At 45.3% G+C, this 25,962-nt stretch overlaps 1 protein-coding gene and 2 non-coding genes across 4 annotated transcripts; 1 reads left to right on the forward strand and 2 right to left on the reverse strand.

Moving 5' to 3' along the window:
- Positions 1-1,096: 1,096 nt before the first annotated feature.
- On the reverse strand, positions 1,097-21,015 carry LOC118117206 (double-stranded RNA-specific editase B2). Of its 2 annotated transcripts, none has more exons than XM_035169258.2 (10): positions 20,746-21,015; positions 9,957-10,043; positions 8,427-9,370; positions 5,873-5,990; positions 5,428-5,590; positions 4,806-4,957; positions 4,339-4,492; positions 3,963-4,144; positions 3,014-3,189; positions 1,097-1,649 (listed from the first exon to the last, which is right to left on the reverse strand). In XM_035169258.2, exons 1-10 carry the CDS (start codon positions 20,816-20,818, stop codon positions 1,485-1,487), a joined length of 2,214 nt encoding a protein of 737 aa, XP_035025149.1. In that variant the 5' UTR covers positions 20,819-21,015; the 3' UTR covers positions 1,097-1,484. The 2 variants fall into 2 exon arrangements, 1 of the variants encoding a protein (XP_035025149.1); XR_004697774.2 differs by having other exon boundaries at positions 1,512-1,649; positions 2,921-3,189.
- On the reverse strand, positions 12,115-12,197 carry trnal-uaa. The gene has a single exon. It is a non-coding gene; the product is annotated as a tRNA-Leu (tRNA).
- On the forward strand, positions 13,632-13,713 carry trnas-uga. Its single transcript has one exon. It is a non-coding gene; the product is annotated as a tRNA-Ser (tRNA).
- Positions 21,016-25,962: the final 4,947 nt, after the last annotated feature.

Genomic DNA, 25,962 nt, shown 5'->3' on the forward strand with positions numbered 1-25,962 from the left:
ACAAAATGTTCTAAATGTTTCTTTTAAACTGACTTTGGACCATTTTCACCTCGATGTCTCTTCTTCTTGTGCCTCCAGTTTATTTGGTTTATTTAGGATTTCATTTCTACGGTTTAATGAACAAATGAAACTAGAGGCTTAGCGCTCCGAGTGCCAAGGCTAGTGCCGTATCTCGCCACGTTAAACTAAACATCTTCGAAATCACTTCCATGGTTTTTCCTGCTAACTAACTAACAAACAAACGCTGATTGAAACGTAACCTCCTTGGCTGAGAGGTAAGACGATGTTTAGCGCCTGTTTAAATAACTCTTTTGTTTGTATTCTGCATCTAACGTGCCCGTTGTTGAGCCTCACTGTCGCTCTTCAGAGAAATCGTATCTGCAAAAGCTCCCGAGACCAGCTAAGAACATTAGTTCACATCCAGCTGCACTGTTCATTTGACCCAAACACTGACCCTTGTTTAAACTTGTAGAAAATGTCTTTAGTGTTGTAGCTAGCTAATTGGCGATACCACGGTGGTTGAGGTTTAAGCTAGCCAGGGCGGAGCATAACCAATGTGTTGCTCGATATCGAGACGTCTTAGACCCCACTAGTGACTTTCTTTTCAAAGAAGTTCCAAATCTAACAAGGTTTTAGAAAACTAAAGATAAAACTAAAAGATAGCTCGTTGCTCCGAACTTGCGAATGTTTTATGTGTAAAAATAGCTGAAAGCGGCCCAACCGCTGTCTTTAAATCCAGTATGAGGTGATACTTTCAAGGGACACCGCGGTTATATGATTTTTTAGCAGCGCAGGTCGTAGACTAGATGGACGACTTGACGCGATCCTCAGAAGTGAAGCCAAATCGTCTGGTTCGCCCCCTGGTGGCTTGCTCCATAAACCCTCCACCATGTCAGCAAATGGGACACGGCCTGTATCCGGAGTGTTTCGGCTTCATGTTCGTACAACGGGAGGAAGCTGAGACGCGTCGTCCATCTTTACTTCTCTGGGCTGGGTTTCAATCACCATTTCTCACTCAAACAAAAACAGTTTTATTGGGAATTCGGATGCGTTAAAATACTTAGGTAATCAATCATAAATGGCTATCGGACTTTTAAGTAGACGCAGCAATGTCCCAAATATGCAAATTAGCGCATCTAGCAGCATTTAGAGATTTTTCTACCAGGCTAGCTAAATTATAAGTCGTCTGCAACACAACTCCAGAGCTGATATTAGCAGCTTTTAGGCTAAAAGCGAACGTTACACACTCAGAAGTCCGCTCCCGCTTTTGCCGACATTTTATTTTCTGCTGTGTATCCTTTGTGCTCGTTTGCATGATACATAATTATGCAGGTCGTCTTTTCTGTCGCACGTCTTTCCAATCGGAGGCCACGTACGATATAACCTCCTTCTTCATCCAGCGTCACATTCTTTGTGCTTCATCGATATGTCAACTCTCATGACCTTCACGCTGACCTTCCGTTTTCAGCATCTAACACAGTCGCTCACATGCTGACGGGCAACCGGCCCAGCGGTGGAGATTTCCGGAGCCACGTTCCGAGGCCGCCGCCCTGCAGAGCGCCAGTGAACTGCTGCAGCGCCCTCTGGTAGCGGCCGGCGCTCAGTTTGGAGCCGGTGTACGTCCCGTTTGTGGCTCCTGCGCCCGATATCTGTCCATGAAAGACAAGGAGAGACGGACATAAAGGTGATTTTCAGTCTCGTTAACCAAATGACACACACGATTGATTTGTGGATATTCAAGGACACAAAGACAATGACGGTCCACTTGTGCTTCGGGAGGATTCATGTTCCGTCCTCAGATTAAAAATGACGTCTGTAAATACTTCAGCCTCCTTGTGATGACTCCTATCTCCCAAGAAAATACATATTTTACACAGCAGACATTTTGACTTGTTACTGCAGGTGTAACTAATAACATTATGGTTTCCCAGAATGCCATGCTGCTGATTCAACCGATGTGACGTGACGTCCAAATCAAACATTGCTCACATCTAAGTTTGCCGAGTGAGAATGTCAGAAATCAGAAAGAGCGATTAGCGTCTCCGCACTGAGTTTCCCTCCAATCATATTTGTGCTTTGCTTATTGTTCCTTGACACTTTATTTTAACGATCTCAGCTCATGGTGGTTCCAACCTTTCATTGACGACTCAACATGCACAGCGTCCAAAGGACTTAATCACGTTATCCAGTCATATTATTTTCAGGTGCGATCAGTTGGAATTAAAATAGCATTTGTGTTATAATCTATAGAGTTAATTTAATGTTCTTCTCATGTCAGTTTTAAAAACATCAACGTTTCTGAGTTAAGTTGATGTTTTGTTATCAAACGGTTAAGTATAATATTCTATCTCTTTTTGCTCTGTTTAGTCTTTAACTGCTTGATGCTTCTCTATGTTCAGACTGATTTGTCTTTGCTTCCTCCTGATATTAAGAGCAGCTTCTTTAAAGATTCCAGGTGCTAGTTATATATATATATATTTACTCTTTCTGCCATCATCAAATTTTAAACCACGTCATACATATTTTAATTTCACATTGGAATGAGTTGCTTTTAAAAGCACTTATAATGTGGCAGAGCTCGGGGACAATGTGGTGGTTTTAAGAGGAGTTGCTTTCCCTGTGTTCTTGAATTATTTGGTAGATCGCAGCCAACGTCTCAACTTAATGTGTCTGTGCAGATTCTATTGTTCGGTAACGCAGCTTTAATGTGGACCTGAAGATAAGTCAACCGCTCGTGCTTTTGCTTTCTGTTCTTCATGAGTAAACCAGTTTTTTATTACAGGTTAAAAAGTGAAAATGTTCATCGAAGAGAAAACACAGACGGGAATTAAACAATTTGCCTTCAAGTGAATTCTGTGAATCATATTCAGTGATTTGTGTTGTGTTTGGAGTTATCTACTTGTAATTTCATGCAACTCACATCCCCTCTCTGCCTGAGTCCCCTTGAGCAATCTCCTGACATGAACCCGCAGTAGGTTCAGTGTTTTCCCGTCTCTGGGCGTCTCTGACCCACCTGACGCTGCAGCCCCTGCCAGCGGTCAAACAGCGAGCTCCTGCAGAGCTGCGATGGCGTCCCGGAGTCCGGCCTCCTTCCCGTGGAGGTGCAGATCTCCTCCAGGCCTCCGTCACCACAGCTCCAGCTCAGGCTGACGCTCGGGGCCTTCCCGGCCGGCCGCGCCTCGCTCAGACCTGCGCAGACAAAACCACGTGATCACATCGTGTAGGACGTGACACATCCCTCCACCAAGGAGGTCGTGGAGGTTTGTTTGTTTGTTGGTTGGTTAAAAACAAGATTACACAAAAACCACTGGACTGCTCGGGTCAGGGGAGAACGCATTAAATGTTGCTGTGGATTCGTGAATTTTTCATTTAACATTATGAGATATGGCTTTGGTTTTACATTTTCACTTTCCCGTTCCCCCCGGTAGAAACTCGTGGATCTTAATTTTGTGCGCGTGTGCAATTTGCTGCAGCTAGATTGAATTCAATGAGACCGCCCCGGTTGTGGTGGAGGTTTTACATTCTTGTTATTCTTGGATTATTACCTCCACCAATCAGGTTCTGTTTTTATCCCTGTCAGCTTGTTTGTTAATCAGCAGGATTACGCAAAAACTAGCGAACAGATTTCCACGAAACTTAACAGGAGGATTGAACGTGAACCAAGAGAGAGGCCCTTCATCCGGATCAAGGGGCGGATCCAGGAATCTTTCTAATCACTGTTGGATTATTTATGTTTTGGGACATTTTCACTCATTTCCCAGCAAATAATTCATGACTGTTGATTTATAAAAATCTGGAATATTGAGAGGACTGATGTGTCCTTTCTCAGTCATCTCAATGCAGACCCCCTGCTTTGCTGTAGAACAGGGGAGACCTTGCGTCCAGGACACATCTGGGTCACGAGGAAGTGTATCGTTGTACGAGCGTGTAAATCAGGCGGTGTCGACGCCGCGTGGACCTACAGCTGAGCAGCGGCTGCCGGCGGCGGTAGGGGAAGGGCAGGTGCTTGACGGCTGCGAGGCGCCGTGTCAGGGCTCGGCCCAGGTGACCCGTGTGGCTCAGCGTCCCCACTGTCAGGCTGTGCAGGTAAACCGGCTCCACCAGGTGGGACAGGAGCGCCCCCTGGAGTCCGACGACGCTCCACCTGTTGACACAAAAAACGTTCTGCAGTTGTATCCTACATGTTTCTTTTTTCTTTGACCTTTGACCTCCAAAATCGACTCAGTTAATCAGTGACTTCAGGTGAACGTGTGTTCCGAATCTGAAAGAATTCACCTGAGGAGATCCTGGGATGTCACATGTCACAACGCTAATCCATCCATCCGCAGTCACACTCACTTTGCCATTTTGTCGGTGCAGGACATGGTGACCAGACGTTCCCCCGGCGACAGAGCGTCCTGTTTCTGATTGGCTCCTCGTGCCGTGACAGGCAGCGTGCCCTCCCCCCCGTTGACCTTCACCCTGAGGTGAGAGCGACACCTCCGGCTGGGATCTGACAGAGGAGGAGGAATCGGATGAGGCGCCATAACTGCTGAAGTTCCATAGAGCAAGACATTTTCAGCAAATCGGACTTTATGTTCTCAGAGCGATAGAAAATGACCAGAGCCCCGCCCCCTGCAGGTCAATGAACTCGTTAAGGAACAGCCAATCGGGTGAGGAGACTGATGACCTGCGGAGAGTGAGGTCATGACTTTACTTCGACAGGTTTCTAACTATTCTGTTTATGTTGAATGTTTGACTGAAGCACCAGATGATAATAGCAGCAGCATAATGGTCTGATACCAGTTTAAACGTGTTTGTCTCACAGGCAGCACTGGTCTCGTAGGGGCAGTTGAGTCGAGCGTCTCCACACGGTGACGAGCTGACGTACATGTGGAAGAAGACGCCGTCCTGCAGCCGTAAGCCGCCGCCTTTGTTTGGCACAAAGATGGATTGTTCCTCGCCGTCTGCCGGATTACTTGAGAGAGGAAAGAAAGAAATAGGACAATAAGGGACGATTCACGTTTCAACGCGAAAAGAAACAAAACCATCTTCTGACAAGAGGCTGAAAACACATCAGTGGTGAAACTTTTTCCATAATCTGACAAAGTTTACTGTGATATTTTTGGGATCACTTAAAAAGTTAAAGAAAACCTTTTTATGTCTGCGTGTGATTAAATATTTGTGACTAAATCATCAACAATCGAAGTTTAAGGCCTTGATATCTTCTGTTCTTAACAGACATCTCAGCGTCTCTGGATGGGGGGAGGAAGTTGAGATGTGGCGTCCATCTTTATTCACAGTCTGTGGCTGAGGCCGACTCACGATTGGTCGACAGCAGAGCCTCGATACCGCGGCGTCACACCACGATCGCTTCTACTAAAAAACAAAACTGTACGTCTGTGTGGCGTTTCCAACCAAGAGCAAGATGAATCGTTTTGTTTGTACCAGAGCAGCAGCTCCAGCTGAGAGTACAGGAATCGAACCAGCGCTCTTCTGCTGAGAACTTCAGCGTGACAGTCGCCGAGCGTGGAGTCGCGGTCGCTCGCGTTGTCCAGACACTTCGTCCCCGTGGCCAGAGACACAACGTGGGCCGATCTGAGGTCAAAGCCTGGAGGGACAGGAGCAGGAAGTTCAACACAAAGAGAAAGAGGAGAGAGAAAGAGGAGAGAGACCCACAGCTCAGGAGACATATTCTGTTACTACTGTAAAATGTTGACATGCTCTGAAGTTCAGAAAACACAATTCACACTATGTAATTCACTTTCTTTAACATTGGGGGATTGGACGTTTTTCTTTGACTTCACGGATCCTGATGAACTCTGGGTCGCGACCTTGAGCCGAGGCAACGGTTCAGCTTTCATACCAGACCTGCTGTGTCTCCGCCCCTTACCTCTGGTCATCACGATCCCCGCCAGCACCTTGTGGCGAGCGTGCGAGGTGGAGAAACAGCCGAACGTCAACTCGCCGTGTTTCTCTCTCACCAGGTGGAAGATGGACTCCGCGAAGAACTGCAGAGGAAACGGCAGAGACAGGGTTTACGGAGCTGAGGAGGCAGCACGTCCTCTTTTTCATTCCTCTCTGCCTTCATCCTCTCGTTTAGGACTTTAGCCGAGTCCTGTTTGTTCACATTCATCGACACCTTTTCAATAGGAACGTCTGGAATCATGATGTATTGGTAGAATGCAAGAAACACTGATCTAAAAACAAGTGCATCGTGTGTTTGTGGTCGGACTTGAGGATTTGTGCCACAAGTCGGGTCAGTGAAGGGTTCTGAGCGTTTCCTGCTGGTCTGCGTGTCAGATGCTCTCGCACAGTTTGATTCAACCTGAGTTTCACACACAGTCACATGATCACTTCTGTCTGAGCAGCTGTATCACTCTCTAAATCTTTCCCTGTCCTTCAGGTTGCTCCAGGCAGAGCAGAGCGAGCTTGATTCATGGCAACAGATGTTCTGGGCTCTGCTTTACTCTTTGTGTGTTCACCAGGTGGAACAAAAGAAAACCTGCAGGCGGTAAAACGCCGCAAACTGTACGTTGCGATTCATTTTACATCGTAGAATATAGATAGGCTCCGCCCCACACTGGGCTGGCGTTTTTTACTTAAATGAGTTTTTCGAGCATGTTTTTCGAGCATGTTCAGCCTCAAAAATTAGATTTATTTTAATTATTTTATTTAAGTTCCTGGCATTACAGTAATGTCCTCACTACAGACTGAAGAAATCCAGAAATGAAGCCAAACATCCTGGACACGAACGTTTTGACGTTTTAGTTTGGGTCACCCAATCAGCTAACACAGAGGGGGGTGGGGTTTAGACTGCAACCAGCCACCAGGGGGCGATGGAGAGGATGAACTACAATACTGTACTCTGCTCTCCAACTGCCAGGAATCAATTAATGCTCAGTGGTTTTCACTAGTTTTCATCTCACTGGCTTCAGTAATATTGAAGCAATAATGGTCTGAGAGATTTATGACTTAAACTATTTAAAAAGCAACATCATCTGTATTTATTGTCCCAGGATTTGAAAACTAACGTACTTATTGTTTTTAGGATATCGGTTCTTTTCAAATAAAAGAATCTGGCTTTAAAAACCCGGAACACTGTGAACACGCCTCCTGAACCCAGACCTCACTGTCTGTCATGGTTTTTCCTTACAGGCCTCAAATCGCTCCTGTGGTTTTCCTTTGGTGAAACTCTCTGCTCGGTGTTTCCTGGGTGACAGCGGCACAAGGTTGTGTGTAATGAGTGTGTTAAACAATTATCTGTGAGATTATTATGCTCTTCACACCGCCTTCCCGCTCCACCTCAATCTCCTTGGTCTGCTGCCGCTCCTCCTTCATCGCTAATGTGGTGTAATAATGTTCATTAATGCGTCACGCCGCCTGACAGACAGTTCGCGTTGAAGGGTGTGTGTGTGTGTGTGTGCACGTGTGTGTGTGTGTGTGCACGTGTGTGTGTGTGCCAAATGATCAAAATCTGTCAAAAGAGGAGGAGAAGCTTCTGAAAATCGTCGGCCTCTTAAGTTTTGCCTGCAGCAGTGTAAAACCACCTCTTTGTTCAGATCACATCCAAAACGCTCCTGTTGCATCTCCCGCTGTCTGGATTCTCTCGTCAATTCACCCACCGGGTTCCATAAAGAACGTGCATATCCATCTTTCTAAGATTCCTTCGACCACGTTCAGTCGCCCCCTTCAGCGCCGTGGAGACAAATCTACTCGTATTCATAAAGCATGACATTAGAAGACGTCGGGGACAGTTCCCAGAGACATAATGAAGTTGTTTGTATGCCGCAGATGAGCATACAGGACACCGTCCCGCTCTCGGGCCTCGGGACATGATGGTCACGCTGATGTGCAGCACACTCCATTTGGTAGCACAGGGCTCACCTCAGAGACGCTTATCCCGAGACTTAGAAGACTCAGAAAGCTGCAGAGACGAGGGACAGATTCCGTGTCACTGCCAGACTCTGACTCATGAAGGATCACTGAAGGATCTGGAGTAAATCTGCTTTCTGTCACGTTTCAGAGTCGCCTCCGTCTGCTGACCGGACATTTCTCTACAAATGGGTCACGTGAACATTTTAGGTCATTTAAGACCCAGAAGCTTCTCTGTGGACGGACCATGTTCCTTTTTTTCATACAGACAAAACCACTCGTTTCCACAGAATTGTCTTTTGTGCCCGTATTTCCATTTCTTATGTTCCGTTAGGTTTGAAATCCCTCATCTTACTTTTCACCATCGCTGTTCCCCATGCACAGTATTTCCTGTAACCCAGCACATCCCCAGTGCACGTGAAAGGTCATGTGCTGTGTGATTTCCAGCGTGTAGACGGAGATGGTTCCTGATACGGAGCTAAAACGCTCGTCTGGATGGAGACTGTTTTGCTTTTGTGCAGTTTCTCTCTTGGTAATAAAACCTGTGTGGTGAAAACAGAAGTTCTACTCACCTGAGGTAGCTGGTTTTTGGTTCTGCTGCTCTGGAGGCCCATGACCTTCTTCTCTGGTCCCAGGCTGATGTTGTACAGAGACTGTAGAGCAGCTGCCGCCGCCTGCGCCTTCGCCCGTCTTTTACTGTGACCACACCCTTCAAACACCCTCCCCCCCACCCGAACAACCATGACGAAGCTCCTCATCAGTCTGCCGTGAACTCTCTCCACCAGACACATGTACCTGAGCCCTGGCTGCAGCTCGCTGAGCAGCGCCACTGGGCTGAGGTGCTCTAACAGTGAGGTGCAGAGGGCTCGTCTTTTGGGGTTTGTTGAGGAGACCAAGTCCAGTGTGAGATGAACAAGTCGTTTGTGGTTGTAAATGCTGGAGAAAACCTCCTTTTTTGCTGTGTTGCCATGCAGGAGATCTTCAAACAGGGATGGCTCAGACTCCTGGAGGAATCCATCGGGGATGTCCAGTTTATCTGCTGTAAAATCCGTGGGTGTGCCGGTGAAGTTCTCCATCACGCTGTGAGCCTGGGAGGCATTTGGGAACTGGATGAAGGACCGGAGAGCGAGCTCCGCGGCCCTCATCTTCGCCTGCTTCTTGGTCGGCCCTCGACCCTCAAAGCGGAGGCCGTTGACCTCCACGCCGACAGAAAACACCGGAGCATGCAGAGGACCCGTCTTTGACGCGACCTCATAGCGCAGCCCGGGTCGTAGCTCGTTCAGCTGCACCAGCGCGTTCTTCTGAGTGACGGCCCACGCGGCTCGTTTACAGGTCAAGTGGCTTTGGTAGAGCAGCCGGTCTTTTCCATCCACCAGCGGCTGCTTCCTCTTCGTGGCCCTCGCTCTGGTTCTGGGGAAAGTTGTGCAAAACGCTGACGGATGATACTTTCGCAGTCGATCACAGTCCAGCTGGATTTTATCATCCTGATTCTCTTTCACCTCCAAACTGCTTGTACCTGTTGACAGATTCAAATCATGACAGGGACCTGGAAAAGACGTTTTTGCTTTTATGATTTCTCTAGGTCGATGGAAGCAGCTTTTCATGGGAGCGGGTCAGCAGAGGTGGCAGAAGTCCACACAGTCTTTACTCAGGTAGAAGTAAACAACTCAAGTAAAAGTATAATAGCTCAGTTGTCTGTGCGACGCTCGATGATGCAAAATAAAAAAAAACCTTCCCCTCAGATGCATTCCAACGAAATTAACGAGCCTGTTTTGAAAATGTAAAAGTGTAAAAGTGAAAAGTCGTCAGAATTTGTACTTTGTTAGGTCACCTCTTAGCATTCAGGTTAATGCTAACGCTAGTAAGCTCACAATGATGATCTGCTGACGATTAGCAGGTAAATTACCACAATTAGTACACGTAATAAAATATAAGGCAACAAAAATAATCAGTATCCTCTAATTGCAGCATGACACGTGATGTGTGTGTGTTAATTGGCTCGATGCCGTCCTGCTCATGGTCGTCTGTCCTTCGTAGCGGCGACATTTCAACAGAGGAAAACCAACCAAACTTGTCCAAGTGAAAAAAGGAAAAACATTTACTTGAGTTGTCTGCGTCCTCAGCTGAAGAAGCTCCAGTCTCCCAATGTCGCATGGGACTGATGAGGGTGGATATTCTGTCGCCTCGTTCTGAAAGCAGAATCATAAATGTATGAAATGAGTCTTTTCACAGCGAGACACGTCACGTGGTATCGAACAGGGACAGATGACGTGTTTCACTACCGTGTATTTATTATAATAACAGAACAACTCATATCTTTGAGCCCAGCGTTTCTGAACGCTTAGGCTGCGCAGTTTTACATTCACTCCCCCCCCCATGAAAGCAATGCAGTGGAGGGAGGTCAACACATTTTAGGTGATGTAGTGCAAACGTAAGTTGTGAGACTGAGAGAGAACCTGACACGACCTCGTCACTGATGCGGCAGCGGATGTGTCGTCGTCCTCACGCTGCACAAGGTAAAGAGTGAGAACGCTTATTTCACAGGATCAGGCCGTTGTCATGTTTTGACCTTTTTCACGTCTGATTGCACCACACACCTGCTGTGAACGCTGAAAGAGGGAGGACAAGGGGGACAACGTCCACAGTCCCTGTCTGGTGACGTCCAGAGGAAACTAATATGAGTGTTGAGCAGTTTGACAAATCAGATTTCATCCTGCTAGTGCCGGTGTTTTCTCCCAGCATGCAACGGCCAGGATGTGTTCCTCTGCCACGCCCTTCGTCTGGGGAAACCGAATCTGGACATTTTCAACTAATACGACCGCAACTCAGTCATTTCTTTAAATCCTGTTTCAAACCTAACGGATAATCACACATATCCTGTTGTTGTACCTGGGTGCAGACCTTTCCTCCAGACTCAACGACTTATTACATCGTCCTGGAAAAACTGTAACTGATCATCTGCTGATCCCCAGTGGCTCTGAAACCAGTGGCCCCATGTATCCCCATGTGGATTTATCTGGTGCCCCATCACCATTTAACCGCTCTGGTTAAACCAGGGGGCGTAACACACAACACATACGAGACATAAACACAGAGAAATACGAGCTGCAGTGGCAATAACATTTGATATGAACTGTTCAGACGATATTACGGCCTGTGAGCTGAAAGTCTGGATGTTATGAATCAACATTAAGACAATGCACCATTTGAAGACACTGGTAAGACCATAATTATCTGTATATCCTGGTTTTCACTGTCTCTAGTTGTTTTCCAAGGAACGCTGCAGCATCACGGGTTTAGAAAAATCGTTTTATTTGACCGTCCGGCAACAGCGAAGAAAAGAATCACTCTAAATTTCAAGATTACCACAAGTACAAGCTGTAAAAAACTATAAAATACATAAATCATTTGAAATAAAAACAAACGTCATGTTTGAAGTACAATCGGATTGAAAATTGGATGAAAGATGCTCGTTGTTCAGATTCCTGGTGGCAAATGTTCCTGCCCGTGGACTGGTGATTCTGGAGGGCGCTGCACACCGAGTCATTAGTGTAATGAAGAGAGCAGACTAAACCGTTCTGCATTAACCTCGCACCTTGCAGTTATATTGGGCGTGTGATGCCATTAAGTGGCTGATATGAGCGAGAGCTGTGCGACGGGATGTGAATGTAATGATGTGAGTCTGCAGCTTCTGAAGGCAGGTGCAGGTTGGAGGTGTTTTAATGACCTGCATCATCACGGCTAATGGGACCAAACACATAATAACTGTGTTTGTCTTTGGGTTACATCGGCGAAAGCCCTCGCGCCTCCCCACACCTCCTGTCATCTTCACTTATTCATTCATCCCTCACTCTCTCACTCACTCACCGAGCACGGCGTTGACTCACACCCATTTGTGAATTGCAGTGTTAGAGTTTGCACTTGATTTAACTCGAGGTAATCCACCTGTAATCTCTGTCACACGCAAATGTGCAAAAATGGGTTTGTGCAGCAATTTAGAGATGAAAGTGCAACACGTGCACATCTGAGGGACAATGTGAAAGTGTCAACGTGCACTTGGACTAGTGAACTCTAGAGTTCCTGTGCTCTCATCTACGCATCAGGTTTAAAATGCCCACGTTAACCAGAGCACTGACCCTATATGACGAAATGAAGTTTAAATCATTTGATCTGTAACTTATATTGTAGAACGTTATATAATCATGACATTGTTTAAATCATATATATAACTGGAGCAAGCACATTGAGGATAAAGCAGAATACCAGGAGTGGGGATCGAACCCACGAGGGCATTTGCCCATTGGATCTTAAGTCCAACGCCTTAACCTCTCGGCCATCCTGGTTCTTCTCAGACATCGAGACCTCCTGCTTTATACGAGCAGGAGGTCTCGACGGATGTTGACTCCGGGACTGGGAAGTGGAACCAACGTGCTTCAAACTTGTATTTTCTCGAACGACCAGCAGAGTGCGACTCCACCTGAGTCGCTTTCTATAGGAATCTATTAGGAAAATGAAAAACTTCTCACTTCACTCTTTTATCTTGTGGCATCGCTGATACCTGGAAGTGTAAACGATATTAGTACTTTGCACTGAATTCACCGAATAGTGACCAGAGCCTTGCAGAAATGAGAAGAGGGAGCTGGCATCGCTTCATATTCCCAAGTGCTTGTGTTTATCAAACCTTAGAAGCAGAGTTTCTCCATCCAACCACTGTTAATGAACCTTATTTAATAGAATAATGAAATTAGGCATGGCGGAGACGAGGAGCACCCGCTCACTGTCCAGTGTGTGTGTGTGTGTGTGTGTGTGTGTGTGTGTGTGTGTGTGTGTGGTTTGACAGCTGTGGATAATCTCATTTGCTAAGCGTAATTAATGGGAAGCGAGTTTCATTTACTTGTAATGTGGACTGTCTTTCCTCAAGGGCAAAGAAATACGGAAAACTTTTTGTAATAATTTCTCAGTACTGATAATGAAATTCGTTACCGTAGAAGATTTACTGTCTTACTTATCACATCAGTCTCTATCCTGGTGTTGCAGATTGGTTTCTTATTGTTTAGTAAAAGATATTTCTGTAAATAAGGATCTTATAGGTATTGTGATAGAAATCAGCAGCCAACAACGAGACCTACAGACTCCTACTCAAGAATGCAACTGTGCAGCATTTCTGCAGAGCTAAAGGTTGCAGGGAGCCGCAACATTTCCAGTGTTTCAACTGGAATTGAACACGTTTGGCTTCACCGGTCCGACTCATCCAAGGTCCAACTCTGAGTCCAAGTCGCTGCCCTCAGTGATGGAGGCTGAGCGTCTCGTACACAAGTGATGGGAGGATGGAGCAGGAGGGGCATTGAGCTCCCAGTAGAGCCGTTGCTTCTTCATGTTGAAAGCAGCCCTTCGATGTCAATCATCTAATTCTGATGCCTCCTGGGACTCCTTCCTTTTCGGGATCAACCTCCTAGCAGGAGACCCCAGGGTGGACCCAGAACCCAATTGAGGTATCATGTATCCCATCTGTCCCGAGGATCTGGGCAGTGTTGCTGGGGAAAGGGACGATTGGAACATCCAAGCTTAGCCGGACTTCGAATAATTGGAAGAAGATAGATATTGATGGATTCAAAAGATCCTCCTCAAAACCCTGTCGGTCGGTCGGAAGCCAGAGTCAGTTGCTCCACACGTTTCCTGCCGGCCCCAGTAAAAACTCAGAGAATTCACCACGTGTGAGGAATTCATAACCTTCACGTGGTCCTGTTTGATGACAGTTAATCGTGGTAAAGCTTTGTGCTGTGATGGCCGAGTGGTTAAGGCGTTGGACTTGAAATCCAATGGGATCGTCCCGCGCAGGTTCAAACCCTGCTCACAGCGATGCACACCCATGAAACCTGTAGAGCTTTTAATGTTTGAACACTGTTACTAAAGAGGAAGGTTGGATGAGCCCAGACTGAACTTCTCTTCACCTCCTCAAGCCGTGTTTACCAGGGACCACACGGAAACAGTTAGATGCTTTAGTTAAACTCGAAGATCTGGAACAAATCAATGCACGATCTTTCCCAACATTTCCTTGAGTTCATGTATGAAAACGGTTTTAGTCGGTCTTGAATTTGTAGCTGCTGATGCGGCACCGCTGTGAATCCAAGGCTCGTGAAAGCAGCTTAACAAGAACTTCACCAGAATTTGGAAGATGGGTTGAAAAGTATAATGTCCTGTTTCATGTGTTATTTGTAATCGTTGCGCCTGAGTGTTTGTTATTTCAGTGCAGATCCATGTCGAATATAATGTCCTGAGATGAGCAGAGAGAACGAACCACGAAGCCTCTCGTCAAATCTTCTCACTCCAGCATCAGAGCCGCGCAGCGAAAAGCTCAACGTCTGCTTTCAGATCAACAGGCTGATGATCATTATTTGGAAATGAGTGATGAAATTATTGCCTGAAACATATGGTGATGTGCAATGAAATAGCAATGAGAGATAATAACGACGACAGCAGTAATCTATGGCAGCTGACTGCCGACAGCGGCCTCGTTTCAACTTCTAATGCCCCCCCCCCCGCCTGCTGCTTCACTGTCGCTCCGTCACTTTAAAAGATTGGGTTTCCTTTGTCTCTAAATGTGGATTTTTACAATTCTGATTAGGGATCAGAGTTCTGCGTAAAGCTGTTGAATTCTATCTTACAGTAACTAACAAAACGTACGCAAGGACGATTTAGGTCCCTTTCACAAAGACAAACCCCCACAAATCTGGCTTTTGTCGTCAGTGTGAAAATCTTCATGAAATGACCCTGCAGTCGTCACAGGGATTTATCGGCACCGGCTCTGACACGAAACTTGGATTTAACATCCTGTTGGTTCCCACACTTTATGGTATTTCCTGTTTTATTTTGAAACACTTTCTGTGGTTTCAGTTCCTGGTCATTCGCCCCCTAGACCTGCCTATTTCCTGTCCCTGTGTTTCCTGCCAGGAGACCCTTGAATCAACGTGCTCAGTCTACTGCTCCCTGCCAGGTTGTCTTACTTCCCTGTGTTCATCACTTCTTTGGGTTTGACCTTTTTTTTACGACTGCCTGTTTACGGAGGAGGCGAGGAAGACTTCTTGGTGAAGGTAACTTCTTGGTGAAGGTAACTTTGGTGAAGGTAACTTCTTGGTGAAGGTAACTTCTTCGCCTCTTTCAATCCGCGCTCCAACAATCTTCAGGTGCCGTTAAGTTTGAAGTTACTGAAGTAAAAATGTATCTAAAAGGTAAAAGTTATTCCAATGCCTTTTAGCTGGTTTACCTGTATTTTTAATTTAATTGCGTACATGTGGCAATTTTTGTGCAAAGCGTGTCTACAGTCAATCTCACGGCTCGGCTGTAGGCTGCCATATTAGACTGTAAACAAAGATGGACGCTGGGTTTCCACTTCCTCCTGAAGCCAAACCATCCAAGAGCGGCCATCTTGTGCTGGCGATGTAATTTGGGGCCAGAGTTATATATATATATATATACAATCGATTGCTTTATAAAGGCTGTTTAATTGATTGATCGATTGCTTGTCCTTGATATCCATGATGCTCAATCTTGCTTCAATTTGAGACACTTAATTTTTGATTCTTAATTTTTTAACATTAACGAAAAATCAAGTTTAAAGAAAACAAAAATTCCATGTGTAGTTTTAGTTCAGTCCCTGTCCCGCATGCTAACATGGAGTGGGCTGTCTTCAACAACTTTGAATGACATGAGATATCCACTTTGATATTTATTCATCATGTTGTCCTGTGTGTGTGTGTGTGTGTGTGTGTGTGTGTGTGTGTGTGTGTGTGTGTGTGTGTGTGTGTGTGTGTGTTTTTCACTGTAATAGCTCAGGCCAAAACAAATGTAATGAGAGGACCATTAAATAGAATTGACTGCAATTTTCCTAAAAACATCTCAGACTGACCCAGACATCAAAATGCTGCTCGTATCCAAAACCGATTGTTTGTCTGTTGATTGTTTGTCTTCAGAAAACAGCAGAGAGAGGATATGAGCCGAGCAACACGCGCACAGTGCACGTCCAGGATGTCAGGAAAAGACACGGCTCTGCTGATGTGTTACACAGTGTAAACAACAGGAAGCAGAGCACTAAGTCTTTGTTCCAGGAAAGCTAAGGTGACGGGTGGGAAACAAACAATGAAATGAAGAGGAAAAAGGTTCAAACACTATCTGCAAATTTGAGGTAAACTTTCTGTAGCGTACGCCGTGGCGGAGCGGATCAGTGGCGGCAGCTTCCTTCACTCTGAGCTTCAGAAGGAATGGGACCCCTAACCCTTGCAGATCTGGTGCTACACTTTACCCGCTGAGCATCCCTGCAATTACGTTAAATGGGCACACAAACCATATTGCTAATGTTTTCATGGAGCCAGAGCCCCAGAGAAGTGTGGAGATTGCCGAATCCATCAGTGAAATTGCACACTGACATGCCCCACTAAGTTTGACTGCACGACGGTGCTCACTTACCCAAAATGCATCCAACGCACAGACATGGCCAAACGCACGAGACGTCATGAGGAAACGACCGACGGGCTCGTCACAGACGGCAGCTGTTTGTTCCATGTTGCTGAACCGTAATCCTCACTAAAAGCAGGACAATGAAATCATTTCTGCGACGAGATTTAACGGCCAACAAATGACAGTTTGTTAATTTGACGGAAATACCAGCAGTCTGGAGAAAAATCCTTATTAACAGAGTAATTTCATTTTGTACTCAATGGACTTTGTCCGCTAATTCCGAACAGGGCGGCATGTTTTTATGTGCTGAGCGAGGATTGCTCCCTGATTTGATTTGGAACCTTTTACTTTTGTTTCTATTTCATTGAACCCATCTCAGAAAAGCATGTTTTCCTGGTGCAGCAATTAGACCTGCTCCATTTAAACAGAGCCACTGAGATGTCGTATTTCATGGCTGCATTTAACCAAGACGGTTAGAAAACTTTGGGTTGTTTTGTCGTGTGAAGCTCCAGGTTCAGGTTGGGTTCCACTTTTCTTTCTCTCTTGTTCCGTGCCCATCATTCGGATGTTTTGAAACCCAGAGAGCAGCGTTTGAAGTGAAAGAACCATCATCATTCTCCCTCGATTCCTTTTCAACATTTGGTTTTACTTTTCCTTCCCAGAGTTAGATGAGGAGACCGAACTCATGCTTCACCACAGCCTGTAAATAAAGATGGACGACACATTTCCACTTCCTCCCACTGTACATGCGATTGCGAGAGATGTTTCAACCCATTGTTATAGAATCAAATAACTAATTAAAACCAAACTTACAACACGAAAAAAAAACAGAAATACAGAAAAGGTGACAATTAAAGCTCGAGTCTTCATCTGGATCTGAAATTATCCAGATTCGCTGTTTTCCCGCAGATTTAAGTTTGTTTCCCAAACTCTTGAAATATTTCTCCGAGGAAAACGTTCCTGGAGGGTCGCGTAAAATAATCTCACACTAATGGACGACTTCTAATGATTGACGCTCACTGATAAAGCAACACAATTGTTCATGTAAATGTCTCCACAAATACCTGATTTGACATGATCGTGATTGGAGACGTCAAGTGTCTCACTGCGACAGAAAAAGTCAAACGCCGTTGATTTACTGCGAGATAAAGAGGGAGCTGAGCCGTCAAGCACTGGTTTCCCTGCTGTCGAGCGTTCAAGATACAGATGCAACCTTCTGTTTGTAAAGTGACAGCTGGCGGGAAGGCACCGCTCGTTGCTGGCTGCAGTGGAAGCATTAGCTAAGTGCATTCTGGCCCTAAAATAGTGGGATTGGAGGAGCTGTGTTGGGTAAGGATTTTCTGGAGGACCCGCTCTCACTGCAGCGTTGATGCACAAAAAAGGCCAATGGGTCATTAATGAAAGTGGAATGGGCTTAGCGCACTTTGAATAACTATCGGACTTAATACAAAAGCCATCACGGAGTAATCTGCCGCATCTACGCAGGATTAGCATGGGGAGAACAATGCCAGATTAATCCTAAACAGCTGACCTGTTGCCCAGACAACTGTAATTATGATTACCAGAGCTCGCATCATTTCATTTATTCACATACATGACACGTGTGAGACGGAGTGAACGCAGAGTGAAACTGAACTTTTCAGGTTTCTAACACTTTAGTTCCACCAGCTGAGCCTCTGATCTACTGGAACATATGAAATATGAGCCGAAGAAGCAGGATAGATATTTATTGCAAATCCTCAGAGCCGCTTGTAAGAAAACAATAACCAGGAAGTGGCTGAGTAAAGAGTCTGCGACTAGAACCTTGTATAGCGGCTTCAGACAGGAGGATGCTGTCTGAGCTACATGCCAGTCTGGACAATGTCTCCCACCCTCTCCATGACGTGCTGGTCAAACACAGGAGCACGTTCAGTGCAAGACTGAGACCAACGAGATGCACCACACAGCGCCACAGGAAGTCATTCCTGCCTGTGGCCATCAAACTACACAACTCCTCCCTCCGAGTGCCAGGCCCTCTGAGTCTCAGACCCTCTGAGTCTCAGACCTCTGGGAGTCTCAGACCCTCAGACCTCTGAGTCTCAGACCCTCTGAGTGTCAGACCTCTGAGTCTCAGACCCTCGAGTCCCAGACCCTCTGAGTCTCAGACCCTCTGAGTCTCAGACCCTCTGTGCCAGACCTTCTGAGTGCCAGACCCTCGAGTGCCAGACCCTGGAGTGTCAGACCCTCTGAGTCTCAGACCCTCCGAGTGCCAGACCTTCTGAGTGCCAGACCCTCGGAGTGTCAGACCCTCTGAGTCTCAGACCCTCTGAGTGTCAGACCCTCGGAGTGTCAGACCCTCCGAGTCTCAGACCCTCCGAGTCTCAGACCCTCCGAGTCTCAGACCCTCCGAGTCTCAGACCCTCTGAGTCTCAGACCCTCGGAGGTCAGACCTCAGGTCGGGGGTTCAGACTCGGAGTGTCAGACCTCGAGTCTCAGACCCTCTGAGTGTCAGACCCTCTGAGTCTCAGACCCTCTGAGTTCAGACCTCGAGTCTCCCTCAGTCTCATCTGATGTCAGACCTCTGATCGCCTCTGAGTCACAATTTCCCCTGGAATCAATATAGTATTTCTGATTCTGATTGTGATAATGGAACAACTGAGTTTTTCTCTATCTGCTGGAGATTGTTCTTGTGTCCACCTGCAGATTTAGATGATTTCATCATCTGACTCTGGGTGTAAAGGAGATTCACGTAAAACTTTCTACCTGCTTCTGTCGATGTACATTTGTTGACCTTTGCGTGACCTTGTGGTCATTATGTCACCGCTGATTGCTGCTACCTGAGGCTCCACGGGCCGGATTCTGCAGAAACATTGTCGCTTCGGTACAAAGGGAAAAATCTGAACAAACGTTGGCTGAACACTTTGAAGACACACATTCGTGGTCCCCAGATGATGTGTCTCCTCTGAGTGTTGCGCCACAGTGAGGTTTTTATTTTAGACTCTGGGTGAACGTATTAATGTGGAAATGTAGACAAAACCACATGTTCCCCTCTGGGTAGAGCGTTATGACTTCGGTTACTTTAACTTAACTTTCTGACTTAGCTCTAGCGCCATCATCAGGTCAAAATATTTTGTCCAGCATTTTGGTTTATCATTAAATCCCTGCAAAATAAATGATAAGGTCAGTATAAGGTGAAAGGAAACGAGGGCCTAGGGACTGAACTGGTCTGAATGCACTAAATGAGCAACGTTCTTGTTCTCGGTGAACTCAACAGATCAGCTTGCGACTCCTGAATCGTTCAGTCAGCTGAGTGAGAACGAAGCTCATGTTCAAAACATCCTCTTTGAAATCCTGCAGCTGTAGCCCAAGACCTCGAGAAGTCCACATCACAACATCTGAGCATTGTCTGTGCCACATTTTACTCTAATAAGTCAAGCAGTAGGGGGCGGTATGCACCTTGGAGCGGTTTCAAAATGACAGACGTTGGATTTGCGGCTTTAGCAGAGTTATGAACTAACACAAAACTTCAGAGGTAAGACGTCACCCATGTGTCGGTCTTTGATGTGAACTTTATATTCTGGTGAGTGTCGGTCGTACAGAGAAAAGACCGATGACGCAGGGATCCGAGGAGTCTGGGCTTGAGTTAGCATGAAGAAGCACGAACGTCAGCACCGGCTTTGTGGGCACGCACAGTTTGTGTGTTTTGTCGACGTGCTGATTCAGTTGTTTTGCGTTTGAATTTTGTTCGGTTTAGGTTAAAATGGTTGTTATGGGCTTAGCTTGTAGCGCCATCATCAGGGCAAAACATTTTGTCCAGCATTTTGGTTTGTCGTGATATAATGCCTGCAAGATAAATGACAAAGTAAATTTGTACAGATTTAGAAATGAATGCACCAACCTGACGTTATCTCTGATTTCAATACCTTGTAAATGGTGATAAATAAGATAATATTCCTGTTGACATCTGAGTTTTATTATGACACTGAGGTCACGTTGGTCCCTGATCCGTCTGACAGCAGGAATAAAACTGTTTAAATGAAATAACTCCCTCCTGTGATGTGGTACAATAATCAAAACGCTTAGTGTCATAAAGTTAAGATTCCAACACACTTGAGTTACTGTAACATTGCTGTAATATTTTCTGCATTTACATGTAGCCCCACCTGAATGTAGTGCTACATGAACATTGTGTAGTTGCTTTGAAATGTATATTATATTATGTATATTTTACACTGAAAGTGCAAATGAATGTGCATTTAAATATAATGCAGCAAAGCCCTCATATGTCACCGTATTACAGTATTTTTACAAAAGCAATTGAGAGCAAAAAGCGAGGATGAAATGTATTTAATAAAAATCTGATATATTAAAGTCTCTAATAATCTGAATATTAGTGTTATATCTGTGTCAAGGTGACAATAGCCCCAACATAAAGTTCCCCTGAGCTGTTGTACTGACCTTTGCCTTTACTCCTCCTCCTCCTCCTCTTCCTCTTGGACTTTCCCTTCACGTGGGGGTCTGACCTCTCCATGGCTCCGCGGCAGCTCCCTTCCACCCCCGACTCTCAGAACTTCTTTTCTCTCTCTCCTCTGTTATTTCTGCAGGAGGATGTTGTCCTCTGCTGCTTCCTCTCCTCCGTCTGGGTGGAACAAATGCTCCGGGAGGATTGAGAGTGCGGCTCTGCACACTCTCTGTCTTGCAGCTCCCCCCTGCTGCCGGCTTTAGGAGGCAGGAGGCTGTGGTGGCTGTGACATCATGGGGAGAGGCAGAGCTTTGGCCGAGGCTGCATCAGTTGGTAGGAACCTTCTGAGTCACTACATTATTTGACCCTAAAATCATATCTGGATGTTATGGGGGGAAGAGGAGAAACCCCGGCTCTGAGTCCTAAAGCAAGAGTCTGTGTCCAAATGTGCAAAAAGTCGATTATTTCTCATTTAAACTATTTTAGAGAAATTTAAGAAAAACCCTGGGCAGTGAAATCAGTATGTTTCTCTCAGGTGACGTCAGATTAAAGAGGTTCTGACGTAAAAGACACCGATCAAACAGCAAAAAGGAAACGTGATCACAGTAAACGTGTCGGCAAAGGGTTTAAAAAAACCTCTTTCTGGATTTTATGTCAAGAGAAACATTTAAAAAACTGCTTTGTAAGGAAAGAAATGCTGTAAGTTTTAACTTGAACTATGATCCCATCACTCACAGTAAAAAGTGGAAGTGTATTGAGTTCACTTCACAAAAAGATCTGCTCAGTTTTTCTGAATTAACGACAAAAAGTTAACACAATACACTTTCGTAGTTTTCAGTCCCGCTCTTATTTTTCACTGAAGGTCAAGTGCTTGATGATGTGTGTGTGTGTGTGTGTGTGTGTGTGTGTGTGTGTGTGTGTGTGTGTGTGTGTGTGTGTGTGTGTGTGTGTGTGTGTGTGTGTGTGTGTGTGTGTGTGTGTGTGTGTGTGTGTGTGTTAGCAAATCAGTAAAATGTGTGCAATAACAAAATAAACGATCACGAGTAAACGCGACTGACTACTCATGTGGGATCAGTTAATAACGCTGCACGCTACTTTCATACAGTTTGATTCAAATATAACAAGAAGACATAACGTTGTTAGACGTGCATTCCTTCTCATGCACTACACGCAATCAGCACGTTTTGCATTGCGAAAACAAATGAACTCGACGGTGAACTCGAAACAAAGGGAGGAGGTGCAGAGGAGCTGTTTGTGTTTTTCAGGTGGAGAAAACTAAAAGAAGATCAAGTAATTTGTTTGATTGGATTTTACTATGAAAACATTTGTATCAAAGTAAATAAGAGAATAGATGTTAAAGAAAAACCCAAATTACTGATCCTGGTGGCCATACTTGTTGTGCTCGATTTATTTTTAATACACGTCTCTGAGGTAGCTACCGCCGCCGATTTGAAGGTTATGAATAGTTTTTTCTGCAGGATTACGCAAAAACTACCCAACAAATTTCCTTGCCATTTTGTGGAGGGGTGGGGCACGACCCAAGGAACAACCCATACAACTACAGGACACCGTCTTCTATCAAAGTAAAACCCTGAGAAGTAGATTTAAAATGATGAAGTATCACTCAGAGGAATCTTCAGCTTCAGTGAGGACAGCACAGTGTACGTGCCTCAATAATAAACCACAGAATACAACATTTAAAGCTTTCGGCTCTAATATGAACGATTCATTGTTTTGCATCACAATGCACACTTAGCATAATCCCCCCCCCCCCACTTATTTCCCCTTCACCTTGACTTCCAATTAACATCAGCTGTTTAATCCCTGCCAATCACTGTCCTCAAACTGGAAATCTGACTGCGTTAAATCTGAGCTGTGAGATCCAAGTTGTCTCCTATTGTTTTGGTCCCCGACATCGTTTTTATCGTGGCTATCATCACATGTTATCGCTTCACCCCTCCTCCTCCCGGCGCCTTTCAGTCTCTCTTGGTTTGCAGGTTTCCAGGGACCGACTCCCTCGTCAGCGGATTAGTGAGAGACGATGCACCTCTGGGTTTATCTCCAGGTGAGAAGGTCTGAATGATCGTGAGAAGCCTGGGATTCACACTTCTTGTTGTATTTCACCTGTTTGACACTCGAAGCTCCGCCGCTGTTTCCTCATGTGATTTTCCACATGGTCTTACAATGTGAGGGAGAGAAGATCAAACTGAAGGCAGCTGTAACTCCCCCTTGTTGATTTGACTTTCCTTTTGGAGGATCTGTAGCTGGAGAAGTGTCCCAGATTTGTCCTAAAAACTGAGTCAGTCTCAGCTGTCAATCAGGACGTCACACACCTTTCTTTATCATCAAATAACTAATTAAACTTATTTGAAACATGAACACTCAATTCAAAATATAGTATTAAAGGTTCCAGGTAAAAAAAAGAGCTGGAGACAACATTCCAGAGCGAACACGTGTGTGCAAACGGGATAGAAACCAAATATCTGACGCGTCCTCCTGCTGTTTCCAGAGTGTCAACGTGAGCTAAAGAAGACGTGAGCCTTCAAAGTAAAACACGCACACGACACAGAGCCCATCCCGGCGTCTGATGAGGAACAGATTGATTGCACTGTATCTCAGCCTGTGGCTAAGATCCCACAGGGCAGGGAGAATGAAGTGCTCTCCAAACTGAGCTCAACATCCCGGCAAATAGGACGCAGCAGCTTCCCCATGTGGGCTCCTCAGGCCAAACATTATCCTGTACATTAGATCCATCGCCGTGTTCCCCTGAACAGAGCGGCGGCCTCCAGGCACGCTCTCTGCAGCCTCCCCCCCCCCCGTCAGGTTCGGTGGCGCGGAGGATTTAGCTGCATGTACACGATGAATGATGTGATTGTGTCATATTGCAGAATTAGCATATTTATGTTTTCGTCTGTCTCCTCATCTCCTTCTCCTCAGTTCACACTTCTTTTGCTTGGTTCTGTGCTTTGGTTTTTGTTTCCAGTTTTCAACGTGTTGTTTCTTGGTCGATTGATAATTTTTAAGAAAAACGTGAAGTTGTTTTGCATGAAGTTGTATTTTATTCAATTTAATAAAACTTAAAGCTATTATATAAACATACAAAGGCATATTCTATAGCTATTTGCATTTTTTAATTTAGAAAAATGTACATACTTTCTTACCTTTCTTCTTTCTCTCTCTGTGTGTGTGTGTGTGTGTGTGTGTGTGTGTGTGTGTGTGTGTGTGTGTGTGTGTGTGTGTGTGTGTGTGTGTGTGTGTGTGTGTGTGTGTGTGTGTGTGTGTGTGTGTGTGTGTGTGTGTGTGTGTGTGTAAAAAAGAGAGGTGCGTTTGTTTCATTGTATTTGAGAGCGACACCGTGAAGTCAGCCACCCTGGTCATGCTTGACTGATGAGGCGGGGGGTTCATTATGCTGTGAAATAACGATCATACTGTGATTAAGTTGATTATATTTCATGAATATTTGAAACCAAATTTCTGATTAAATAAGTTCTGGTCTTTTCCTTTCTGACAGACTGAGAGATCATATCACGCCTCAGCCTGCTGCACTGAACACATCATATCTCTGATGGACACAGAGATATGACTCTGTGGTGTTTGAAGTCCAGTGGGATCCACAAATAATGTGCTTTACTTTGCAGGAGCCATCTTCTGCTCAGTTTCAGATTCATTATGCTGTTATGATTCAATCTTTTCAATACGGAAATATTGGTTTTGTTTTTGTTTGTTTTTTAAAGAAATGTCTCACATCGACTCCTCCAGACTTTCTGCAGACTTTGTACTTGGGGGTGATGTGGAGGGAATCTGCAGAAACTCCGGAGGCCCTCACTCGGACATTTGCCTGCTCACATACACCTCCTCTGGAGAAACGGCCGAGGATCCACTGAGTTCAGTGCATGAGGCTCCATGTGTCCCCCGACATTCTAGACCTATAGCAGCAGAACTAAGAGCCTGAACCAGCTCTAAGCTGATCACAAAGGAAGGTTTGAAGCCGACTCTTGAACGTAGAGAGGGTGTCTGTCTCCAGAAATGAAATTGGGAGATGACTCCACCAGAGAGGAACTTGATAACTCTACTTTTATGGACTTTAGGGAGGACAAGTCGGCCTGAACTCTGGGAGCGCAGTGCTCCAGTGGGTTGATAAGGTACGATGAGCTCTTTAAGGTATGATGCTGCCATATTAATGTAGGTGAGGAGGAGAGTTTTAAATCAAATTCTTAATTTAACAGGAAGCCAGTGTAGTGAAGCAAATACAGGAGAAAAGTCAGTACTTTTTATAATGTTGATAAACCACGTCATTTGAAAATGACTGATGTAAAAAAAATGAAAAGTGTTTAAATACAATTTCTACCACATAGAAAAGTGGCTGATTTAGCATAATTATTTACTGGGCTTGATAATAAAAGTTAAACGTTTCATAGTCAGTAATGTTGACTTTTTGCGTCATGACTGTGGGAAACTAAAGGAGCCAAGCCCCTGATCGCAGCTTCACGTGGGACACTGGCGGCACCGAGTGGCAGCAGGGGGGAACTGCAGGGAGGAACTGTGAAGCTCATGGATCAGGCGTCAGGATCCACATGGACAAGAAGTGGAGGTTGTCATGCTGAATATTTTGAAAGGAATATTGAAATGTATGACATTTTTGCCACCATATGTCTTTTATTAACACTGTAGGACCTGTAGTGCGTAAAGTGAAACCTTCCATGTGTTCGGTTCGACTCTGCCGAGTCTGAGGGATTTCTTTCAATTTCAAAACTAATTTGTTCTCTATCACCTCCTTGCAGACGTCTCTGATAAGATATCATCCAAGGAGCAGCTGGTGCAGAGAACAAAGTCCATCTAGAATAATCTTAATTACAGTAGAAAACTGATAGTCAGCTCTGAGTCACACCTTTACAGTTTATGAGGAGCTTCCACAGAGGTGATAAGCGAGGCGTGGCCCGGTTGACTGATAAGCTGATGGTAGATTTTCTGTGTAAACATGCAGATGCCACTGAACGATGTGAACCGGGTTGTTTCACGTCTTCTGTGACTCTGGATGTGCTCTCTGGTTTTGTGACACACTCATGACTTGAGCTGAGATTTAACTCATGACTGAAAGTGTGGAGGGATCAATTTCCTTCTTCACCAAGGGGAAGTTGAATATTGTTCTTTGGCTGAAGGTTCTCCCATATGCCCAGGATACTTATTAACTTTAAAGGAGGAGGACTTTGACG

This window comes from Hippoglossus stenolepis, chromosome 11 (genome assembly GCF_022539355.2).
Source record: "Hippoglossus stenolepis isolate QCI-W04-F060 chromosome 11, HSTE1.2, whole genome shotgun sequence".
NCBI lineage: Eukaryota > Metazoa > Chordata > Actinopteri > Pleuronectiformes > Pleuronectidae > Hippoglossus > Hippoglossus stenolepis.